Source organism: Phaethon aethereus (assembly GCF_964289735.1).
Source record: "Phaethon aethereus genome assembly, chromosome: 2".
Lineage (NCBI taxonomy): Eukaryota > Metazoa > Chordata > Aves > Phaethontiformes > Phaethontidae > Phaethon > Phaethon aethereus.
This window is the reverse complement of record NC_138582.1, coordinates 138967848-138992714: the sequence shown is the minus strand read 5'-3', so window position 1 is coordinate 138992714 and position 24867 is coordinate 138967848. Positions and strand designations below refer to the sequence as shown.

Sequence of the window (24867 nt, the reverse complement as noted above, 5' to 3'; positions counted from 1 at the left end):
CTTTGCAGACTGTGTTTTCTTCCCAAAAATTAGTTCAGGCAGAAGATTCGCAAGGGTTTCCTCCTCCTTGTCCTAACAAACGGCCATACCCCCAGGCAGAAAGCAGGCAGCGGTGAAGAGGGGTGTAGGGACCATTCCCTGCTGAGAGTCATCTCAGGGAGGACGATCCTGAGCTCAGCTGCCGTTCCCACCAGCGGTCTTCTAGGCCGGGCTGCGGCACCTCCCTGGGGATGGGGACAGGCCGGGCTGGGGCTGGGATCGGGCCGTGGGTGTAATGCACCTGCAGTGTAGCCCGTGTGGGGATCAAGGAGGAGGCTTGGCCTGGAAATGGCTGCCAGGCAGAGAGCGGGGGGAGCCTGTCCCCCAGCTCTCTCCTCACGGCGGGAGCAAGCTGGCCTCCAGCAGGCCCGAGCCTCCATTTGCGGGGCGCACACTCCGGGCCTGGCAGGGTTACACACAGCCTGACAGGCCTTGCTCCCCTCGCACTGAACACCGAGGTTGGAAGTCCAGTTTCCTCTATTAAAAGCTTTCAAAAACCTGCAGTTCTTAATAGCATAGTAATTGGTATGGGTGACAACCTCAGGTCTGTCCAAGAGGGTTTTCAGCTCAATTCACATTGCTGATGCAGAACGTAACCAGGGATGAGCATGTGTAAATCTACTGCACAAAATCAAATGAGTCAAATGAGAAACATGGCTGGATAATTTTAATACACTGATAAATTCTGCGGTCCAAGGTCCTTGCCTATGTTTCAGGTACATGAGTAAAACCATCTATTATCTCTAGAGCCATTGACAAATGAATGCAGGCAGAGAGATATCCATGGTTCACCTGGTTAATGAAGGAGTCCCTGATACACAGAGTTGTTTCCGGCACTAAAGTATCATGTCAGCAGTAATAAATTTTACAAGACAGCACTTTTAAGCTTTTATGGTTTTCAATTTACAAAGGACTTCATAAATATGAATACAATCACTGTAACACTGCGGTGAAGTAGCCATTATTCATAATACACAGAGGGAGATGCTAAAACATAGAGGTGTTTACTAACCTGCCAGCGCTCATCTTTCCCCGAGCGGGACTAGCGCACAGCTCTCCTCACCCTCCAGCCTGTGCTTTAAACCTGGGACCATATGCACTTTGCTCTTTTACAGCATAAAACCAGACCAGCGAGGTACAAGTGGGGGCTTGAGGGGTCTCTGCGATCTAGCATTGGCCTCACCATCCTGGTACCTTGTCTTTAGTCAAGCAGCCACTGGGTTCTTGGCTTTCTCCAGTCTCTTTCTGGTACCTGTGTCCAGCCTCACTCCTTGTGTTGTTTATTTGGGCTGTCAAGTTCCTTGGAGAAGAGGTACTGTTTCAAAAGTGGCTGGCACATTAAAGTCTCAGTCAAGATCACAAACCCAACATAAACCATTCAATTTATAGTGATATATTAGTTTCTTCAGAAAATACTTCACTCAGAGCAGCATCCAAATTCAAGTGTTGTACCTACCAATGAACATACACGACTGTGACAGCCATAGCCTAGAGAGCTTACAGGAGGTGTTACTGTTCCAATTACACATATATATGCAGAGAACCTGAAGGCAAAGGCAAGGAATAATCTGTTCTAGCTCATACTGAAAGTCCATGCCGGAATCGGTAACCAAGCAGCCACTCTTGCTGTCATTGGCAGGCAAAATAACACACCTTTGATATTTGAAACAGCAGGTCATCCTCACAGCACTGCTGACTTTTTTTCCTTCCTCTAATTATTTTTACTATGATTATTATTGTTATTGCTGTTGTTATTGTTGTTATTTATTCTTTGGCTTAATTAGATCATACTTGTTCTTTCAACCCCAGGAGTCCTTTTCTTCAGGACTGACCTTCTCTGGCACTGTAGAAATAAGGAAGAATATATTTCTTAGACTACCTTCCAATTTAACTTTTATTTTCATGCACATGAGGCATCCTTATGGATAACGAATATCGCATGATTTTCTACATATATGCTAAAATGTTTTGCCAGAGTAGGATCTACAAGAAAGCTATTTACAGGCCTTATTTTCATCTGAGTGGCAATTTCTTCTTTTATCCAATGAAATTTTTTATGCATTCTTGCACATTTTTCTTCAAATGTAACCAGAAGGGGTATGATTCACTGTATATGATTTTATATGTCCAGAAGTTAGGCATCTATTTGAAATTAGTTGAATGTAATCAAGGTACAATCAATTGAAGTAAGACACTTTTTCTCACTTGTTTTTATAACTGCTTTGATTAGGATAAGTTGTTTCATATATTTCTATGCATAAGCACGCTCTGAAAGCGATGCAAAAAAATATTAGATGTAATTATGAATCTCACTATTGTTTTAAAGTACTCCATAAGGTCATCTGTACATAACTTCTACCTGACAGCAAAAATGCATGACAACCCAAACCTGTGTAGAGATGGTTGCTTGGATGTAGAGAAACCTCATGTGCACCAGCAAAGAGCTTGTTACAGGAGTGCACGTCTGTTTACTTCTAGGCTCTCAGCTCTTGCTGTAAGTGGTACAGGATCATCTGCTTTACTATAATGCTTGCTAGATTTGAGTGAGTAATAAAAAACACCACCTAGCCTACAGGCAACCCAAAAATATTTCCAACAGTACTGCTCTACAGTTTTTCATTAGCCCTAGGTACTACATTCCATAACTAAGAAAAAACACAATTTGACTGCACAGACTCAAAACAGCATTTTAACTGCAGAGGGCATGAAAGAGCTACTGAACAGCACAGTGTTTTACTTGCAAAACATTATTACTTGCAACATAATTTTCTACAAGTTTGATTTCTTCTACATTGAGTATTTACAATACTGCATTTTAGTCCTGAAAGATCCTCTGAGAATCCATCTGGTTGTTTTCTTGGGGAAAAATACAAACCTAAAGAGCATAAATTATCAGATTAATTCTAGATTATATTTCTTTATGATAATCATGAACTAGAAATCATTCTGTCATCCTTGCTGAATCTAATGGATGTCACTTCTCACTGAGGTTTTTTTTCCTACTTTACTTCACACTCAAAATCACCTTTTTTAAAAAAAAACTTGCATACAAGACTGCTAATGTAAGATGAGCTGACGTTTACCTGCTACCCACTTTGAAAACCCCCAGCTCACTAGAGTCACTGGCCACATCCAGCATAGTGCAATGCAGCTATTTCCTAAAACTTTTCTGATGCTTATAAGGTTTTCATCAAATCGGGCTTAAGTTTAAAAAAAAAAAAAAATTTTTTTAAAGCGTTGAGATTTTCACTGAAGTATAAAATATCACTCAAAAAAGCATCTGAAGATCAGCAATTTGAACACAGAATTGTCCAGAATGTGCCCATTTGGGCTGTATTTTAGGATTTTCTGGAAATCTGAAACAGATCTTACTGAGGGTGCGTTTTCAGAGGAATGAAAAAGGTCTGCAAAAACCGCTAGCAAGAATCCAGCCTGAGGCAGGTATGTCTTGGCAGGAGCAGTCCCAGCTGATAACAAACGTTTTGCCACCTTCCACCCCCACAACCTGATTAGCATGAATCCCCATTTTTCCATTAACCCACATGCTAAGCATGTTTTCCAGCCTCCTCTTTAAGCTAGTCGCACCTTTGTTTTTCACTTTGTAGTCGTTGGGGCTGGTGTGGGGCTGATGGCTCTAGGGCCCACCAGTATTTTTTCAGCCCGTCTCAGCACCCCAGATTGTCACTGCTGGGAATCAGTGAAGAGGGAGAGCCAAATATTGGCTCTTCCTCTACCATCGGCAGTGCTTGTCTTTAGTTCACTTGGGAAAGGTTTTTGATAAAATATTGATGGACACCACCAGAGGGTGCATTGCTGCCACAGTAACGCCCGTTCTTACACTGTAAGTAACCATGCGTCGCTGTGGCAAAGCTCTGGACAAATCCTGCATCTTCGATTTCTGCGGTGCTGCCTACACAAAGGTGCACGGTGGAAAGCAAGATTAAATGCTGAAGTCAGTGAAGCCAATTGCTTTAAAGAAAAAGAAAAAAACAAAACAAGGAGAATAAGCCTTTTGTGCTGTGCACTCAAGGCATTTTGCAGCTTTTCTTGAAATATCCATCATAAGAGTACTACTTTGATCTGCTGCTAGCAGCCACTCCCAGAAGGGCTGAGAGACACCTTGTTTCCTTCCTTCCTTCCTTTCCTTATCCTGACCTCCAGGTCTGGAATGCAGTTCACCTCTGAGCATTTTCAGATGTATCATTTTCAGCGGGGCTTGCATGTCACAACACACAACCGGGGCTTCTCCGCTTACAAAGCCTGCACTTCACAGCCAAACAGAGGAGCCACATACTGCGCCCGACCCCTACATATACGCCCTTGTCTGCAGAAGGGGTATAACAGTGTTAAAATAACAAATATTCACCTTGCCCTCAGCATAGGCAGGACCTGAGACTGCAAAGTAAAAAAACTAGTGCCCCAAGGGTGCAGCTGAGCAGCAGTTTAGGCTGATCTGTGCCTGTATTGCTGCAGCCCTACATGCCCCCGCCACATGCCTTTGCAACAGGAATCATGACGTGCCTCCTCCCCCAAAGTCATCCCACCTGGTGACTCTGGTGAAAACCCATCACTTCTCGCTGGGTTAATTTCCAGCCTGGTAACAGTTTTTCAGCTTTCTCAACTGACTTGCTACACAGCAGCACAACCCTCAACGCTAGCATACAGAGAGAGGGACAAAACACAGTGTCCAGAAGAGGCCAAGACTTTTTCGAGCACTGCAGGCTAGCTTCAACCAAGCACAAAATCATCCTTTTAGGTAAACCTAAAACTCCTGTGCTGTCACTGGATTCAAAGTGAGTCCTCAAGGAAAGATTTTAAACTCTGAATTGCCCTTTGGAAGTGCCCCTGTAACCACTCGTACCGTAGGCCTGTGGGTGCTTGAGCTGGAGTCGCAACTAAACTGCAAAACATAGTTGGCATTAATCAAGACCATAATGTTCCCCCACCAAATGGCAAGGGAGTTGAGCACAGCATAAATACACACTTAAAACTGCAGCACAATAAAAAAAAAAATAATAATAATAATAAAACCCCAGCATAACAAGCATGGTTACGTGTGAGTTAGCTGAAGATGGCCGGAGGGAGGAGATGCCACGCATTCTTGAGCGCACTGCAAGGAACTTTCAGTCCCATTGACTTCAATGGGGTTTCAATCAGGCTGTGTTTCTGCTGTGGAAAGGAACTGCTTAACACAGCATCGTGGGGTTCCTCGGTTTTTGTCTCTGAGCAACCCCTGGCAAAGCCACTGGTTAGTAAGTGAAAACACACTTTTTCCAGTCGCCAGGACTGCAAGCCGCACCTGGATTTGGCTTCTTTCCTTTTCGTTCGCTTTTTGTTGTTGCTGAGGCTCTGATGGATTTGCAAATCTGGCTCCTTGACTAGGTGCTGACTTTACAAACCCAAGTTCGGCTACTGAGGGGGGGAAGGGGAGGCCTGACCTTGGACGGGATTATTTCCCCTTCAGCGGGACGGCCCTGCTTGCAGCTTGACTCCAGCTAATAAGCGGCATTCAGCGTCAGCCCAGCAGCTGCCATGCAGGAGGTCTGTCCCTTCGGGCAGCTGCCGCTCATCTGCCTGCAGCTGGCAGCGGAAGTGACATCTGTTCTCGGTCCCAGCTGTGAGCAGCGTGGAGGTGCCAAAGCCCAAACGCCTCAGTTCTCGATCCAGGAGCGAGGAAGGGTTTCTGATGCCAGACCACGGCCGGGCTTGCAGGGGAAGGGAGGGGGGTGATCGTCTCCTTCGACGATGGTGGGCTGGGAGGAATGGAAAGAGAATGACAAATAGGGAGAGAAAGAATAAGTAACAGAAGTAGGGGAAAGGATGCAAGAAGAGCACGGGAGAAGACAGGAATGGCTGAAATGGAAAGGAAACATGAAATTTGAAGTGACAGGGCCAGTCTGAGGCAAGGAAACAAAGGGAAGGAGGCAGCGTAATGAAAAAGAGAGAGATGCAGAAGTAGCAACAAATAACCAACCAAGGGAGGCAATTATCTAAAAGGCTGCTGAACGGGGAGATGCCTTATTGAGCTGCTATCTCAGGCACTACTGAGCCTGGAAGGCTTCCCTGCCCGCAGCCCTTAGCGTATCATGCCATTCAAGGGGTCTCCCCCGCAGATTTTGCCATCTGGAGGAGCTCTGGTATATTCCCTCTTGCCTCCTTGCTTCTCCATCTTATTTAAATTCACATCACTTTTTGCTTGTCCAAGTCTCTTACTCTCTCATTTATCTTTGTAACTGTTATAATTCAGTGTTGTGGCATTTTAACTGAATTATAATTTCAGTTTCTGAGACAGGAATATGTGCAGGATGAAGGACAAGATCCGTTTCAATCTAATGATTGAAAAGCATACTTAAATTAACCTGGGAATAAATATATTAAAAAATGTCCCTTTGCTCCCCAGGTTGGTGTTGTGCAAGCTGAGTATGTTCTATCATAGATGTATTTTCACAGTTGGGACTGTTTCCTCAGCACAGGCACTGAAATTGTGTTTTTCAGATCTCAAAACTAATTGAGTATTCCTGGAAGAAATAACCAAGGAAAATGTATATTCAACAAGTGCCCTGTCAATCAAAATCAACTTACAGTGGGAAAAATGCAGTGTCAGTGACTGCTTCTTCCCTTTGGTGCTTGCCAGAAGCACAAGACAAACTGAACTGTGGTAACCAGCCGGGCTGAGGAATGGGCCGAGGGGGACAGGCATCATAAAAACTTACCAGTCTGAAGTTGAAAGGGCAGGCACTGGGGGCACAAAGATTTGAACTCATGTTGATACTTTGCTGTGGTATCTTACTGGAGGCGCCCAGAGCGGGGCATTAGTCATCGAACTGGGTGCCATTAACAAATTATTCAAAACCAGGTGCAAAAGATTGGATTGATTGAGTTAGGCAGGAATAATGGAAGCGGTTTCTTAGTTTCTCAGAATTCAGCTCTTCAAGATTGGCTTTAAATAATGTAGTTATCGTTAAACTTTTTATAGCACAATTATATATTTCTATAAGATATAGATAAGATATATATTTATATCTTAATATTTCATAACAGATTTTCCCAATGGGAGCCCTTAAAGATATTCTTTTTACAAGTCTCAGCAGCTCTCCCTGTTTCAGTGAGAATTAGTTGTGGTTTTAATAAATGATCTTTGAAACAAACAAGAGGAAATTCCTTTGAATACCATTCTTTCACTATGTACATAAAAAGAAAAATCTACCATCTAGTAAATTATGCATCTGAATTAATCAACCTAATAAGTAAATACTCTTTTTTCCCAGTCAGGCAGGAATATGACCAGTGCATCTGTCGTATGGACCAGAAAGAATAACCAGAAATCTTAAAAAAATTAAGGTCAAGGCATTACTAATACTCTAAAAGGCTCAGTTGTAAAAACTGTGTGTTATAGGATGAACTACCAGCCATTTATATGTCTCAGTCATCAGAGCAGTCACACTGGGCCAGGTCAAAGGTAGCTCTCACCAGAATCCTGGCTCCTGCTCCTGTTAACATAAGCCTATTCCTGAACCCCAAAACCTTCCTCAACAGGAAAAAAGGGAAGCACGCATTGTCTGCACACCTTGGTGGATGCTTGATAAGATGAACTAGCATTCTGCAGATCAAAGTTATGGATGAAGACGAGGGAGATAATGAAATAATAAATGCTTTCGTGTATCTGGAAATAAATGTGTTTCTCTTCAGAAATAAAACCTGAACAAAATCCAGTAACCAGTAGCAAGTGTCTGAGACAGGCAGAACAGAGCAAACCAACCATGACCCTTCTCTGGTGGAGTGACCTACAGGCAGGAAAAGTTGCTATATCATTGAAAAGTGCCAAGCGGTAATTGGGAACCTTACATGTCTTTGGAAGCTTCTGTTTGGGTGGCACCTAGAAATGCCTCCATCATTGTGGAGATGATGAGGCTCTGGTGTCACATAAAAATACAAATCTGATACCAAAAGCTTTAAGGCATCCAGACACATTTTTGTTCTGCAGCCTACATTACTTATCAAGATGAGCTAAAATCTTCATTGTGGTATTTTGAAGTCAGCTAGTTATGCCACTGATTACACTAGGGTCACATCTCACTTTGTTTCTCTTTGCTTTTTGGTTTGGGTTTGGTTTGTTTTTAATTCCACCATCTTCTATCCTTTTCATTCTTTCAGCCTTTTTTAGAGGACCACCAAACAATCTCTTTCAAGCTCGGTAGCCTGGAAAGATAAAGAAAAGAAGATTTTAGCCAGGAATTCTTCTGCCAACTGTCTAAGACAAATTAAGTCATTTAATTTTCAGATTTTGCATGAAATGCATTGGTTTCAATATACAAATCTAATTCACTTAACTTTGCAGTTATGAAAAGCATTTCTAGGGCCATATTCTACGTGCTCTTTTCTGGTGAACACTACCCAAGGAATACTAATTAGAGTGCTTGAGGAGTAAGGTAAGCAAGGCTGGCAGAGTCTGAGCTTTTATTTACTCTGTGTTATCTTTGTCCAAATGTTCAAAGCAATATGGGTGGTGACTGATTCACTAGTAAATTCAAAACAGCATGTGTGTACAAAAGGCTGCCAAGTTTCTCATGTATATTGCTATTTGTGAGAAGCTATGCACAGACAAAAAACAATCAACCAGTTTCTTAATTTCATTTTATATCTTTATTCCCATTGTAAGTATTAACAATCATCCAAAAGACCATTTAAATTTGGTTTGGATACACAATAGCATTAATCACAGTCCAGTTTTGTTTTGTGTTTTTTTACTGCAGTTCTAGTATTTTGTGATCTGTTTTAGTAGTTCTGTTGTTGGCGTATTTGCTTCCAGCAAAATAGATTTTTCAGTGTTTGTAGATTATTTTAAAAGATCGTTAAAGATAAAAAAATCCATAATGCAATGATTAACAGTACATTAATATAGCTTATTATCTTCCATTTAAGATTAGTAATAAGTATATTTGATGACCTGGCACTTACACTTTGTTGTGCATTGTCTGTTCTCTTTTCAAAATAAGTCCATAAACAATGACAATATAATTTTTCATTACAGCTGTTTATTGCAGTAACATTTTTAATTGGATTGAAATTCTTTTAAGAGAATGAGGTAAGTAAAACAACCCCACACAGTAAAAGGTTCTGTTTAAGCCAATGACAAGTTACACACAATCCAATGCTAAGGCAGTATCACAACGTATAGATTAGAATGGATGGAAAACATAAAGGATTTTCTAAATTCATTTGCTTATTATTATGTGGGGAAAACACATCACGGATTGTATTTCAGTCTTCAAGTGAAGAAGAGTCACAAAACACAGTCAAAGAGACAATTTTCCTCGTATCTTTTAAAAGCCTGTGAGATTAATTCCTTCATCAAATTCATTAATGTAAAAGTGAATTCAGAAAACTTGTTTGTGCAAGCGGTCCTGTTAAATTATGAATACCAATAATAAATTCTTTAGTTCCTCATTTATTTGTGTACTTTGCATATGAACAGGCATGAAAATATACCTATTATTTAGCCATACAGAGAGCTAATATGTATGCTTATGTTGTATGATGTCAGAAAAGGACAAATTCTTAATCAGAGTAGAGAGGAAAGAGAAGCGAAGAGGAAAACAGATGATGCATGAGAACTTTGTTAGTGTTCTTAGGATGACTTCTATGTGCAAGAAAATGTGTGCTTTGGATATAGAATAGTCAGCTAACAACTCTTTATTTCATTGTGTAATGACGTAAGTTTGGGGTCAACATCAGCTTCTAAAAGGGATTTAAACCTTTTAGGTGAAGGGAAAGAGGAAGGGGAAGGGGACTTAGCCCTGATCATACTATCCTAAGTTTTGTCTGAGCACCAGAGGGAGTGGAACATAGTGGGAGTAAGGGGAGGAATGCCAGTTTCAGAAGGAAACTTGCTGAACTGACAGCGCTCTGGCTCAGGACAGACTGAATGGGGGGCTCACCGCACACTTCTGGCAGGGATACTTCTCTAAGACCTTATTCCAGTCATGGCAGGTACGTAAGACATTAACCTAGCCCTTTCACAAGTTGCAGGAAAGCTGGAATTCCTGCGTCTGATGCATAGGGAGGTACAGGTGTTTTCAGGGACTGTCCTCTTCTTGTATTGCTCTTAGTGGTTGTGGTACCTGGAGATACTCCACCTAGTAACCATTCACCATTTTACCCTCCTGTCACAACTTTCCACGCTTGAATATCAATGTAGCATGTATTTGTACTCACAACATTCAGTTCTCTTCACTACTATTTAATACATACATAATGTTAACCGGCAAGAGATGCAAATTGTAATCTTGTAGATGAGCTAACAGAATCCTCCTATTTCTCCATTACCTACAGATTGCATTGTGAAACATCTTTTCCGGTCTTAACTCTTCCTTTAAGCATGCATACGCACATACATGCATACACACACACACACACACGTGCAAACACAAAGAGTATGTGTAATACAGTACTCAGAGGGGTTATCGGACCTACTTCGAAACGACGGCACATGGGTGCTGGAAGAAGTGTGGCACTAAGGGGTGCTACAGCCAGAGCATACCGCATCTGGAAAACTGGGTTTAGCAGCTCATGGCCCCCATGCACATCTTTTCTTTGTTTCAAGGTTACCTTCATTACATGGAGGATGGGGACCTGACCCTTCGAACACTTCTTGCACTGTGCGTTTCTGTTGATGTCAGGAAGGCTACACTGTATAATGAACTCTACATTCACGAATAGGTATAGCAGCAATGTTTAAATAATTTCATATAATGAACAAGAGCTGTGCTTTAGGATTATTTTACCTTAAATCAAATTTCAGTCATGCAGTCCTAGAGTACAATACACATGCATGGTTATAGATAATTCCACATGAAGACTGAATGCTTTGGTGTCCTCTGTGCACCTTTTTAAACAATCAGTACCTCACAAAAATGTTTCAGTATCATTCCTCACATTATGTTCCCAGTGCACCTCAAAATGATTTGTATTTCATTTTACATTTTATACATAATATCAGATTTGCACTTTAAGTACCAAAAATACGTTCTTAGAAGATCTTAATAGTAAATATCATAAATTAAGAGTTTTCATCAAAGGGTAAAGTGATTCAAGACCTTTGGTGAATGGATGATGAAAAAGAAACATTTCCAAAAGCTACACATGATTCATGGTCTTATGCTACCAAAAGCTGCCCAGTCAGCTCTGGGTTTCTGTCCTTTATTAATGCCATGATAAGGGCAGCAGCAGAATTTACTGTCTCCTGAAGCAGCAAATGGTCCTGGGGGAAAAAAGAAAGGAGAGGGGCAAACAATATGTTAACAAAAGTGGAAAAAGTAAGTATTTAAAATAAATTTCCAAGTATGCAAAATTACCATACAATTGTTGAAAAAAAGTAAAAACATTTATTTGCACTTACTAGAAGAAGAATTTCTAAAACTTGTATTTTAAGGAAACACAATTTCATAGTGATGGCCATATTCCAATCTCCATGATGATTTAAAACACAAAATTATTTTTTAAAAAGGAATATATTTTACCTGCTTGAATTAGTGCCATCTATCCAGAGACCACCAAAACAGAAGCTTGGTTTTGTTACTTGCTTCTTACCTGGTTTTTAAAATCTAAAAGGTAGTCAAAATTTTGGGTTTGAAAACATTGGAACAAAATTGAGGATTTAATTGAGTAGCATAGTTAAAGACCTATAACTTTAAGTACCTACTGAATTCCATCTGTAGTCTACAAACTACTTACTTAAACTCACAAAGGCATTTAAGCACTGGGACTTCAGTAGTTGAGGCTGATCTTTGTAACAAATAACTTTTAAAAGTAGTCTGGTTTTGATAGGCAAGTATAGAGACCAACACAGGAAGAAGTAATAAACTGAGACTTTGATTCCACACTTCCAAGCACTCCATCTCACATTTGAAAGAGTCCTTTGTCTAATTGCCAAGGTTTCTTAATTGTATTGACTATAAAAGGTTGGCCTCTTGCTACCAGTAACATTTTCATTTGCGTACTGGGAAAACATTGGTAGGTGTAGCCAGGCACGGACGCATCCCTGGAGAGAGAAATAGGAGGGAACAATTCCTGTGAACCAACACAGAAAAAGGAAAGTCTGCAAAACTCTAGGGAGAATCTAGAAGAGTTTCAAATACAGAAGGGGAGCTATAAAGAGAAAGCAAGAGCTGTTCTCTGCATCACAGTGGATAAAATTGGAAGCAAAAGGCTTAAGGGAACTTAAAACTGGGATATAAGAAGTCAGAAAAGTGTTTTAACAGTAAGGACTGGTATACAATGCAACAGATTATTGGACAGACAAAGGAAACTCCATCATGAGGGTGCTGTAACATGAGACCCACATACATGTAAAATGGGATGCAGGTAGAGCTTCCTGCCTGGGGCAGGCAGCTGGAGCAGTCTGATTCTCTGTCTTTTCATCACTACTTTTCTAAGATGCTGCATCAAGGAATAATTGGTAGATGACAAGTTTAAGACACTTGGATTAATGGAGAAAGAGGAAATGGTTTCAACAACTTATATAAAAACATAATGTTATCACTGCTTTTTAAGGAATAGGGTACTGCTGAGGGGACCTACCTGTTCAACTAGTACAGAGGGGAGCTGCAGACTAAGAAGTTGGGGCTGAAGGAAAAATTGATAGGTGAAAAGTATCCCTGGGACACTCTAAAATATGTAGCATTATGTTTTATAATGGTCTTAATAACTATTTTGCTTTACGTAAATGACATGAAAAATGCTAGAGAGGTAAATGGATAGAATTAGAAATAGCTAGTTTATACCCGGTTCTTTTATCATTCCTGGAAAAATGATACTTGTGTGTGACTAGATTTTTATCCAAAAAATGATCAAATAAGTAAACTGTTACAATTTGTAACCCCCCAAAAGATTACACTCCTCACAAATTCATGTTATATATTCTAATATGCAGTAAAATTATTAATAGTGGTCTAAAAAATTGTCTTAAGAGTAAAACTGTTCACCATGGCTGTGCCTTGCTGTTTACCGAGTGACACCTCCCATCCGGTTACACAAGGGGTGCAGAAGTGTACTCAGGTCCTGCTCCTCCAGTCCCTTTTGTCATGGACTGAGTGTGCAAAAAGAGAAGCTCGGAATCCACTACTCCAATTTGGGAGGGGTTTCACTCCCTTATTTCCCATGGGTATATACTGCTGTACAATGTACAAGGAGAGCGGAAGTCACGTGCATACACCCACTCAGATGGAAAACTTTGCTGTCGCTTTCAAGATCTAGCAACACATTTCTTGATATTCAGCAGTGCCAATCTCTCTGCACCCCTCATTGCTTTTTGTTCAGTTTGCCTCGAAGAAGCGCTTCACAGTTACGGACACTGTTTTCCAAGTGGGCTTCCAGCCATATCTGAAGTTGGCTGGAGGTGTATTTTTTTTTTCCCATTTCACAAAAAAGAAAAAAAAAATACACCTGGCCAGGAATGCTCTTAATGTTTCTCCCAATAAATCTTTCCACATCCTCTGTTGGTTACTGGATTCAGCACACATTCCTTTGCAGTAATAAATTATTTAAGTTTTTGAACATAAAAGGAAAGAAGAGAAAGAAATTTAACTTTCACAGGAGAGATTGAAAGTGACAAGTAAGATTCCTTTAGACTGAAAAAAGCTTTTTCCCAAGCTAAACATAAGGCTTTAGTGCTAATTTCCATGTTCTGAAGGAAAGACATGCAAAAAATTATGACCAGTATTTGTAACACAGGCAATGCACCACAGTAACGTGTACAGAAACCTGCATGCAGAAGTGGTCTATAAACCACACTGGAATCGACTGGTGAATTGCAATTTGTTCAAAAAGAGAAACACAAAAAGTAAGCAGCGCAAATTAAGATGCATTTTCAAGTTTTACAATTACTCCACCCCTAATAATCTCATTATTAGTAGTATTATAACTATTCAGGAAACCTCCTGGTTCCTGTCTCTCTTAAAATCAATCAATACAATGGCAGGAACAATGAACTGTCAGACAGGATTGGCCTCTGTGCAGGACTGGTCCCTGTCAGTCTGTTCTTTGGAAATAAACAGAAGTGTATTATTTAAGTGAATATACAAGACCTTATTTAAGATAAGAAATGTAATAGAAAAGATGTTCTTCATTTTATGCAGTTACAACTGATGGTTAAATGACATCATGAAGCATGTACTGAAGCTTTCAACAGGGCAACCCTTTAAAGTATTTATCACTGGGATTACTAATTTTTAGATTTATGCTGTTGCTCCGTCCCGGTAACACTGTCCCAGACTGATCTCAGGGTCAGCTATTGACTGAACAGTGTCCAGCACCTGGGCCTGCGAGCCAGCCTCTGAGTGCAGGAGAAATCAGTGCCATGAAGGTCAAGTATGTGCCGATTTTACCTTGCTTTATTCTCCAGTCACAGTCTTACTGGAAAGAGGTAGTAAATAATGCAAAAAACTGGACTCTTCCAGGAATTTCAAAATCATTGTATATCCTGTATTTTTCTGAGAATCAAAACTCGCTCTTATGCTAGGAATCATCACTGTAGTATCCGGTTGTCATAGCCTGTGCATAATTTATAACATTTGTTGATCAATTCTAGTCCTTATTATCAAGAAAAAGAGAACAGAAAAAGAAATTTTAGCAACTGAAAGAGAACATGCTGTTCAGAGTGTAGGCATAACGCTGACTGACACAATAGTTAAGTCATATCTTATGTGTTCTTTCCTCTCCTCTGAATCCTGATGGGAATTTATTTCATTTTAGGCCATTACTGTGTATGGAAGCGGATGTTTTCAACGTGCCACAATGATACTTAGCTTTTTCCCAAGTAGTTATAGGTAATTTAGAGGCCAGCAGTGTTTATGAATAATATTAAAAAGAATTTAAGCGACAGAATTCAACAACAACCCAGGAAAGAAAAAGAATCTTGTGGGTCTTTATTAATTTGAAGTTAAACAAATAAGCGAACACTGCAAGTCCCCCGGCTATACCCTTAAAACACCCATGTTTCTGACACTGCAATGTTATTTCTGGCAACAGTGCTGAGTACAGCTGATAGTGCCTACAGGGAGGCTTCAGTAAGGATGCCAGGACAAATTTAATCTACCACACCTAACTCCACGGCTTTTACATTCAATGGCATAGCATTAAATCTTTCAAAAATCTCACTATTAGATGCAGGAAGTCAAATAATCAAGTAGAACCAGGTCTTCACATGTCTAACTGCCCGACGTGTTTGCATATATTGTAACGATGATAAAAACCAGGATGTCAGAACAGAACGATCGATAGAAATCCCCATGTAGCCCACAAGAGCTCTCGCACGTTATTGCCCACCCACTGCTCAGTGTTGCAGATTCCAGGCAGAGAACATACTTCAGCACGCTCGTCAGGGAGCGCGTACCCGTGCATGCGCCGGATGGATCAAACGCGAATCGTTCTTTCCCTCATCAACGAAATCCTTAAAAAAGACTGTGACCTTTAAATAAGAGTTGGAGGCAGTAATGACTTTAATGGATTAATGACTGTAGTTCCACATGATCAGCTGGTGTGCCATGATCCTCTCGAAACCATTGTGATATTCACTGTCTATTCATTTCATCCAGTTGACTTAAATGAGTCTCTTGTAAAAAAGAAAAACCAAAAACCCCTAACATTTCTTGGCCATTAATAAATAGACTTTTTTATTGTTTGAACAGATGATTAACTACATTTATAAGCTAAAAACAAAACTTTTACCACTTTATATTTATGTACTTTGGAAAAGAAAGTACTCAGAAATACTGCCAATCTTATAAACCATAAATCCACATAACAGCACTTTGATTCCAAAATAAAATATCCACTTTGTCTGTTATTAAATAGTAAAAATATTCCAACATAACTGTATTGTGTGATGGTTGTAACTCATACTCAGAATTTATTTGATGTAGAGTTACTGACTGTAGGGGTTTTCTGGTCTGCAGAATAAGTCTGGGAATGGATACAGGGACAGAGTTAAAGTTGTGTTTGGAATATGCAATCTGATATTTTACAAATGTGCATTTATTTAAGAAACTGTGAGGATATCTGAATATTTACTGACATTCCCCTAACAATTCATTTCCTTGCTTCAATCTGTTGAGGATTTATTTTTTTTTTCCCAGATGGAACTTCACATACATGTATTTCAATTTACATATGTACTAGTTCAGTTTAAGCATAGCTTGAAAAACACATACTACCCTTTATAGCTCCCCCCCCCCAAAAAAAAGCCTCTGCAGGTATTACCTCTGCCTTTTACTGCATCCCTCGAAAAGAATAAAACAGCTGTGTTCCATTATTTTCACTCTGTTTTGCCGTAATATTGTTTGACTTTCCATTTAATACAGTTTTTAAAAACGAATAGAACTGTAATGTTAGCCCAGATTATATGGCTGACGGGAAACCTGAAAACATGATTTAAAGGTGCTACTAAACTTAGGGAACATGAATAGTAATACGCTTGTACCAGGAACGGAAGGAGGGCCAGGGCATGCGCTGGTGTGGCCCTGCCCTTGCTGTTCCATTGTCAGCCAGCTCCCTGGCACAGTTTTGGCTCCCGCCAGCTAACATGTTCCCAGACAATGGCTGGGCATGGTTCAGGGGACAGCGCAGGCCAGGGACTGCTCCCAAGGGACAGTCGGAATGAAGCCACCCTCTTTTGGGAAAACGAGAACTTAGCCATATGGACATGAGGCACGCTGTGCCTCTTCGCCCTAGGACAAGACAACCGTGCCTGGCCTGTTTCATTTAACAGTATAGATGCAGCCGAAGTATCGCTGGAGGTGGCAGTTGTGCCTTTCTCTCCTCACCCAAATGCACCAAGAATACATAGCACAACCACCAAATAATGCCACCCAGAACGAGGCACAAGTCCCATGTAGCTCCCACAGAAACACAGTCATTGAAAAAAAGATTAACTGCTCAATGGACACCTTTCCCACCAAAACAGAGGAGAGAGGGACAAACCACGCCACAGGACAGCACTTGTGCTGCACTGCACGTTCCTGCCACCTTACGGAAAAAGGCTGGAGCCAGCAGGAGGACCGTGTGATGGAGCATGCCCGCTGCTCCCTTTCACAGAGTGGGCTTGGGTGCACACTTCCACACGAGTGGAAGAGAAAAGGGCTGAAATAGTCTGTGTTCTGGCAGGCATCTTGCAAAAGACTATGTTGGCAGTACAAGAGGAGCTGCTGTTAATTTAAAACTCCATGGGATGCTGCGATTTATACTAAGGCTATACCAGGTGCCTCCAAAACTCGCCGTGCGTCACATACTGGCAGTGTTTTATTTGCACTCAGAGAAACCGAGAATCTAGCCTCAAAAACCTCAATACTTAAAATTTTCTTCTTTAACGCATATTTTTCATTTAAAAAGATGATTTGAAGAGGGACTGAGGTTCTTCCACTAGTAGAAGTCAATTGTGTAACATGGTTTGGTGCTTAATCTCACCAGGAGGAATTCCCTGTTGGATTCATGAAGAAGCATTTTTTCCTACTCAAGATATGTAGCAGCGTGCATCTACATACTAACGCAACCTCATTTCTGTAATAGTTTGAATTGGTCTGAAGTCTCCTTTCTCCTTGAAATGCTTCCACCTTACATTTTTTAATCCATGTGCCAAAGAATCTATTGATAAGTGACATCTCATACATAACAACAATGCAGCAATTTACCTCAATAAGAAGATAGCTATGCAGATTATTCTAAAAGATAAGAAAACTATTTCTCTAAATATTTTTAGGTTCCCTTTCAAGTAATACAGAAATAATTAAGGGTAGCATTTAAGTTCAGATAGGTAGCTGCATTCAAAATTACTCCAGCAGGTTCACAATTAAACCTCTATATATACAGCCTTGCTTCCTTTCTGAACTAAGAAAACACAAACAATTCTTCATTAGTGGATACTCCTCAAAATAGAAATAATTTAGAAATGTAGATACTTTGGACATAATGAGGGTTGAGAAAAGAGATGAGTGGCACTGGGAGAACCAAATTGTCACTGAGCTAATGGTGCTTAGCAGACCTTTTAGTTAATGAACTCTGATAGATCTGAGTTAACTCTCTGCAGTTAAATGGTTGTACATCCATGCTACCATCAACCCAAACTAGGATAAATTGTGCATAAACATGTGATACTGTACTGTATCTCCCTCTCCTGCACCATTGCTTAACCAAACCTCTTATAATTTGTCATAAGAAAATGGAGAGCCATCAATGTTTAAAATGACTGAGGACAGACAGCTGTCTCAATCTCCTGAAGCCTGGAAGGATTATGTCTCTAATGCTATTGCATGTATCTTTTCACAGATTTTAAACTGAAGGTAAGCATCGCTCTTTTGTTAAAAAACTACAACAGCAACAACAACACAGCACAAACAAACAAATTCCCATACAAGATTAATTCCTTTCTCTAGTACGAACAGAATAGACAGAATTCCCCTAAATCAGCAGTTTTAAAACAGCTCCATTATCTACATGCTCTGCAACATGTAAGTGACCAGAGTTCAGTTCTCCTCTTTGTATGAGGTGGTTAACCCACTCCCCAGCTCACACTTTTTTTGGATTGATTTAAAATTCCTATGAAGGAATACCCATTCTACATACAGTCACTGTACCACAACAGAAAGATGACGTGACTCCAGCCTAGACGCTAGTCCAGATGCCTGGGGAGCAAGTGAAAGATCTGTTCTAACATTTGCTCCAAAAGTTTGTTCTTCTAACGTAAAATAGACAAACGGTGTTTGCAACAGATGTGAGCTCAGTGCCAATGCCTCTGTCATCTGCAGACCTAGGTTTTACATCTCCTTGTTCTTGTCCTCTCCAAGTCTTCCCCCCCCCCCCGAATAATTGTTAGTGTGATCATACTGAATAATCAATAAAAATTCCTGGACCAAAAAATTGTCTGAAGATTTTGTTATAAAGAGCATTTTCAGCGCATTCAGTCATTGCAGCTTAAGCAAGAGTTTTCATTCAGCACTTACCACTATCTGATCTAAGCTGTTGGCAAGAGTGAGTATGCCAGTAGTGACAGTACAACCGTCTGTCAATCATTTTTCTTCTCTAAGTTGTTCAAAAAGCTACCTAATGCTTGAGCTAGCAGCCAATTCTGCCACCTGTATAGGACTAGTATAAAAATACTGGCAGAAATAAGCCATTTAACAGATGTGGTTGTCTGCAAAAGTATATTATGTGTTTGGGGTTTCTTAGAGGTGGTCTCTTAATACAGTATGTTACCAAATAAGACTATAATATGAAATGTATTCATGTTAATATATGTTACCATACTACCTACAGGCCCAATGAGGTATCACTCTGGTAACATTGTAAAATACACCACAAGGGCTTTTAAGGGGAAAGAAAAAATGTTTCTTACTACCAACACAGGAAAAGTGAAATGCTCCTGGGGCACAGGAGATTTGCTTTCTCCTCTGACAACCAGCACTGCAAGCTGCTGAAAGTTGAAGAGTGGACTGAAGTCGAGTGAAGCTGTGGCAAGCCTTTCCTCAGGTTTTAGAAAGCTTTGGATCAACCTTGATAGCACTAACAAATTCATGTGGGAGTGGGATTTAAGCCTTCCACGCAGCAGCAGCAGCATTTAATAGTGTTTCCCTCAGTGTGTATGTGTGCTGGATCCTCTGCTGCCTGTGAGACTCTATAGACACTGTGAGAGTCTATAAATACTTTGATGGGCTGTGGCATTAAGTTTTGCAGGCGGCCAGGAATACATAGCAGACCCACCACACACACACATACAGAAAAAAATGGGTTAAGTAGTGCTGGCCTCCTGCAACACATAACACCCGCCTCATACAAATCATTTACAGACCGTTGCAGTACACCAGGCACCAAGCGACGATGGAGTCGGTATGGATCACGTATGAAGGCATTTGACACATGGGGCTAGTAGCAGAGCAAATGCAGTTCAGCACAGTTTAGCTGGTTTTCTCCTATTCTAAGCTGAGAAACGCAGCACTGTCAAGCTCAGTTTCACTTGATGACTTGGGTTTTAGCCCTAGTCAGCAGTAAGTAGGAAGGCAAAAATGTGTATATAGGGAAGACAGAGAGACAAGTGGTGGGGGATCAAGCTAGGAGAAAGGGGGAAAGAAGAAACAACAGAGGTAAAAGATTAAGTACACTACTATCTCAATCCTGAAAATACAGAAAGATACGCCATCGCTAAAGATCAGGAGAGATTACTATCAATGTCAGAGGCTTTATCTGATAGGCAAACTGTGTCATATACTGCAGGTAAAACAAATAAATATCTTCAGAGTAAGACGTTTCTATCCAATGAGATCTGAGGTCATCAGTATAATCATAAAATTATAAGTAGGTAAGTATCATATATCTGAATGTTTCTCTTTCTTTTAGAGCACTATGACATCATTACTTAGGATCTGACAAATCCTACCTAGTGGAGACAGAGAAAACAATACACTTATTCATATAAAGTTCATATAAAGCAAAAAAGTACATCTTTTATGGTAAATTTAACACAGTAGATTTCGATGTTACAGATTTTTCCTTTCTATCTCATTTTATATGGACAACATAGATTGGTCATTGCACTTTGAGAAAAAAATGAACACAGTAGTTTGGAAACATCTATGTTCCTAATATGCAGTACAAGACATGAAACGCTTTAGCTATCAAAGGTTACAGAACTTTGCATACAAATGTGCAGGAGCAGTTTCAGGTAATTTGTGACATACTGTTTGTGATTGTGATTATCAGTGCTATACAGAAAGACTGGGCAGCTTTAATTAGTGACTATAACAAAATTGGAAAGTCTTTGGAAAGAATGAGTAATGCATTTGAATCTTCTGGGAGAAGCTGAAAATCAGTGCAGAGGAAACATGAGGATTTTTGCCATTCTCAGTCTAAAACACACTCTTCTCCCCTCTTCTAGGTGCTAACTTCATATGGGATATTATGCATAATAGACATCTGGCCCTCCAAAATAAGAAGAGGCATGCTTGCACCCATTTCAATATAAGTGTTCTGTTCAGTCATTAAAATCTTCATTACACAACTCCTACGGACTGTGAATAATCTGAAATACAAGCACACGGCTGCAGTAACTAATGGATTGGAAACATTCCTCTTGATTACAGATAATTTATTTGAGATGGTTCAGAGAAAAAACTGTATAGCCTACTAAAAACCAAAATTAAAACTTCTCCTTTGGGGAAAGAAATAAACAAAACCCAAGAGATTCTGAGGGGCAAAGAATGTGTACACATGTGCTGAGCTATTGTTCACATCCCAGTCTTGTGGCTTCCAAACTTTTAGGTTGATAATATCAGTGCAGTGGGGTAAAGGCCACATTCCAATCTTGGTTACAGAAATACAAACCAAAGTAACTACAGTATTATGAGCCCAGTTATTTTGCAGTTGCAGAGACTCAAATTCAACTTTAAACCCTGTATTTTGCTACAGAAGACCTAGTACTTAACTGTTTCTAAACTGTCCTCTCAAAATTTCAAAAGCAGCTCTAAAGTAACTCAAATGTCAGTGTTTTGAGTAGTGAGACACAGCGAGAGGGAGTGGCTGTCCAGAAGCTCACTGTCAAGCATTTGATATTACATATTTCCCTAATCTGATATTCTTAATTGAATCTTGCTAGTTGCTTGCAAGTGGCTCTTGAGTTGCATCATCTCATCATTCTGTGAGAAGGGACTGATTGCAGAATAAATCATAAAAACTTCATGTTTATTTTACAGACTGAAATTTGAAAACATCCTTCAATCACACCTTAATATTTAAAATTAAATATCGATCCTACATCTTTCACCTCATCACTCAAATTCTACTTCTTTGACCATTTTTGTGTGATGTTTAGGCACAGTCGCTTGCATCTGTGACTCCTTCTCCTGTCCACAACTGAGGGCCTACATCTTACTGGAAGGCAAAAAATATAAATTCCTTACAATTCCAGACTTTTATGTAAGTCCAAGCTAGTGTACTTCCCCCCCGCCCCCAAATACCAGACTGATGAAGAAATTGGAAAATTTCTGGACTGATGTCCAAAAATGAGACAACAGGTTACAAGGACATGAGGTGACTTGGAGAGTAAGAGGAGAGGAGTCAGCAGGGGAAAAACAAGTTACAACACAAGTTATTAATAAAGTTTCATTCCCTTTGTCTCTCACACCAGTATGACGTTTTAATACATTAATTTTGTGGTAACTCTGATTGTTCTCAACACCCCCTTGCACAGAACACAGACTTGTTCCCTGCTCCAAAGCAGTCTTCACGCAGCAGTTGTAATAAGCAGGAAAGGAACTTGCATTTCTTGCAAGCACGAATAATTCTACGAGCAATGGAGCTGTAAACACACTCAAGTATACTCAAATACACTCAAAACTGCTGTGAATGGAGAAAGTGTATTTGCCTTTATCGTTTTCTTTCAGGTATGTTGCCTACTCAATATTCACCGACATACTTAAGACTGGACAGATTGTCTGGGCAGCACCCTAGGCCATGAACTGAATGAACCCCGATCCAGTATGCATGGGGAAATAACAGTAATTTCTAAAAACATGGATCCAAACTCCCAATTTATCTATTCTCTATTTCTTTGTTCTCCTTAGCTCTTAGCCTAAAGCCAGTAAAAATAGAGCAGTCGCCCATGTTAAAGTTTTCAGCTTAGCAATGGAGGAAGCATATAAATTTTGAAAAATTAATCCTAGAGGGAAGATGGTCCTTGGAGTCTGGTGTGAGCAGAGGCACTGCATTCGGAAAGCAGCAGCTAACAGCCTGTGTCCAATCCAACAGACAGAGCAGAGAAGAATCATAAAACCACACCAGGAAAGCACTGTGGCAAAGCGCTCTCTTTTCAGTGAGCAGCTGGGAGGAATGGCAAGCGCCGGACACACCTTTCCATGGAAGCATGGATGGTAGTAACGGATGGACAGGGCTGAGGGCTATAGTGCAATTTTTAAAGATACATTTGAAATATCCTCGAGCCAGCTAACTTGCTAGCAGCATGACTGGAAGAGCACAAAATGTCAACATGGACTGACCACACGTGCGCTTGCTCACTTTCTCAGCTGTTTTTTGCAGTCTCTTGGTAGCTCATGCTGTGATGGCTGTTCTGAGTCTGGGCCCCTACCTGATCATCCCTCCATAGCTTGAATCACATGGAGGAACCTCTCCTACCACTAGCTACTCGTTAAACCATCACACAGCTGCAGGGCAAATAGCCAGTTTCCGAAAAAAAAAAAAAAACCCCTTTGAGCATAAGCCCAGTGATAGGAAGGCAGAAGAGGGCCCATAATTTGCCTTGTAGCTAAAACATAGCAAACTGATAAAGCAGTTAGTACCATTCCTCAGGGCCCACCAGTAAACCCTTATCCTTAAAATCAAAATGTATAATCTATACAATTGTAAGGATTACTTGTGGAGAACAGATGTGCTTGCTTTCAGATTCTAGTTTTCTTTTAGGCTATGAGAGTCCAGTTACAACACAAAAATAGAGTTCAGAGATGTTCTGTTACATAAAAATCTTGGTTTGCCAAGACAGACTTCTCTTTCTTTCTGCCAGCTAATATCAGCCCAAACCATGTAACACAATAGCTTGTCTATATACAAACAAAGGCACTCAAAATGAAAATATATCCAAGTGATAAAACTCTTGTAAAATAGCAAAAAAAAAAAATTGTTTTGTGCTTTTAGAGAAATGGCTAATTTAAAACTTTAAAAAGAAATTGAAAGAAATGGAGTAAAAAGAAGTAAAAAGAAAAAATAAAGAGACGAAGGAACAAGTCTTGCTTTAGCAGATGGATTAACTGTACTCCATAATTAAGACATTTTATTCAAAATAAAACAGATGAAATATTTTGTTAGCTATGAACACATCTCTTTTTATGAGATTAGCATTCAATGTTAAGCTTATCCTTCAGGTATGTGGTATCTTGAGTTGCATAACAGAAGAGTCTGTTTTACAGCCTTTAACACTTCCAATTAAATTGCTACCAAAGTTTCCTTTCAAAACACCCTAAAACCATCTTCTGCCTACTTGCAACTTTAAATATGCCTGTGACTGTCTTCAAAGATAAGTCCGGTTCTCCCTAGTATCTTCTTGTAATAGGCATTTGATTAAGAAACTACTTATGACAGTTTCCAAGGGCATGACTAAACACGATGCCTAAGTTTACCACATCACTTACTCCTCACTTTAAAATTTGGGTCATCCAAAGCTAATGGAAATAAATGGGCTGAGAAAAAGTGACCAGTGTGATTTTCAGAGTGATGGACATTAGCCTTTTTCCTAAGAAAGGGGACTGCCATTCTTCCAAGAGAATAAAGTAGAAGAGGCGATATTAGTGTCTTGTAGACTGCCTGCATGTGGAGTGGTTTGTTTTTTTTTCAGCTTCCTTTGTAAAAGCTGGATATTCAGCTAAATATTACTATTGCCAATATTTAGAAGTGTTGCAAGAATCACAGTATTGGATATTAAGTAAATACCTGTATAATTCACTTGCAGGATCTCTGAAGTATTTTAAAATGTCAATTGGTAATAATATTTAAAATAATCTCAAGAATAATTTAGAGGGCTTAACAAAATTGTTGGATTATTTTCTGAATATAACTGTCAAAAATGAAAGCAAGCAGAACACCAAGTAATTTTCAATCTAATAGTAATTTTGACAGCAGTTAATCATTACAGATCCTGGACATAAGACTACTTTAAAAAGTCATTATTTTTTTGTAAAAACTGTGTTATAATAACAATCTTTATGTTTAAGGGAAATATAGTAGCTTGATTTTGTTGGGTTCTGGTCTTGATATCCATGGCTACTGAGGAAATAACTC

General features: G+C 39.9%; 1 protein-coding gene across 1 annotated transcript in view; it reads right to left on the bottom strand.

The window, feature by feature from the left end:
- Window positions 1–11194: 11194 nt before the first annotated feature.
- Window positions 11195–24867, bottom strand: part of CRPPA (CDP-L-ribitol pyrophosphorylase A) — a gene marked incomplete at its 3' end in the record, with an annotated part of 125786 nt that continues 112113 nt past the window's right edge. Inside the window, exon 10 of the mRNA XM_081996361.1 lies at window positions 11195–11299. Coding sequence (XP_081852487.1) covers window positions 11195–11299 — 105 coding nt within the window. The remainder of the gene's footprint in view (window positions 11300–24867) is intronic.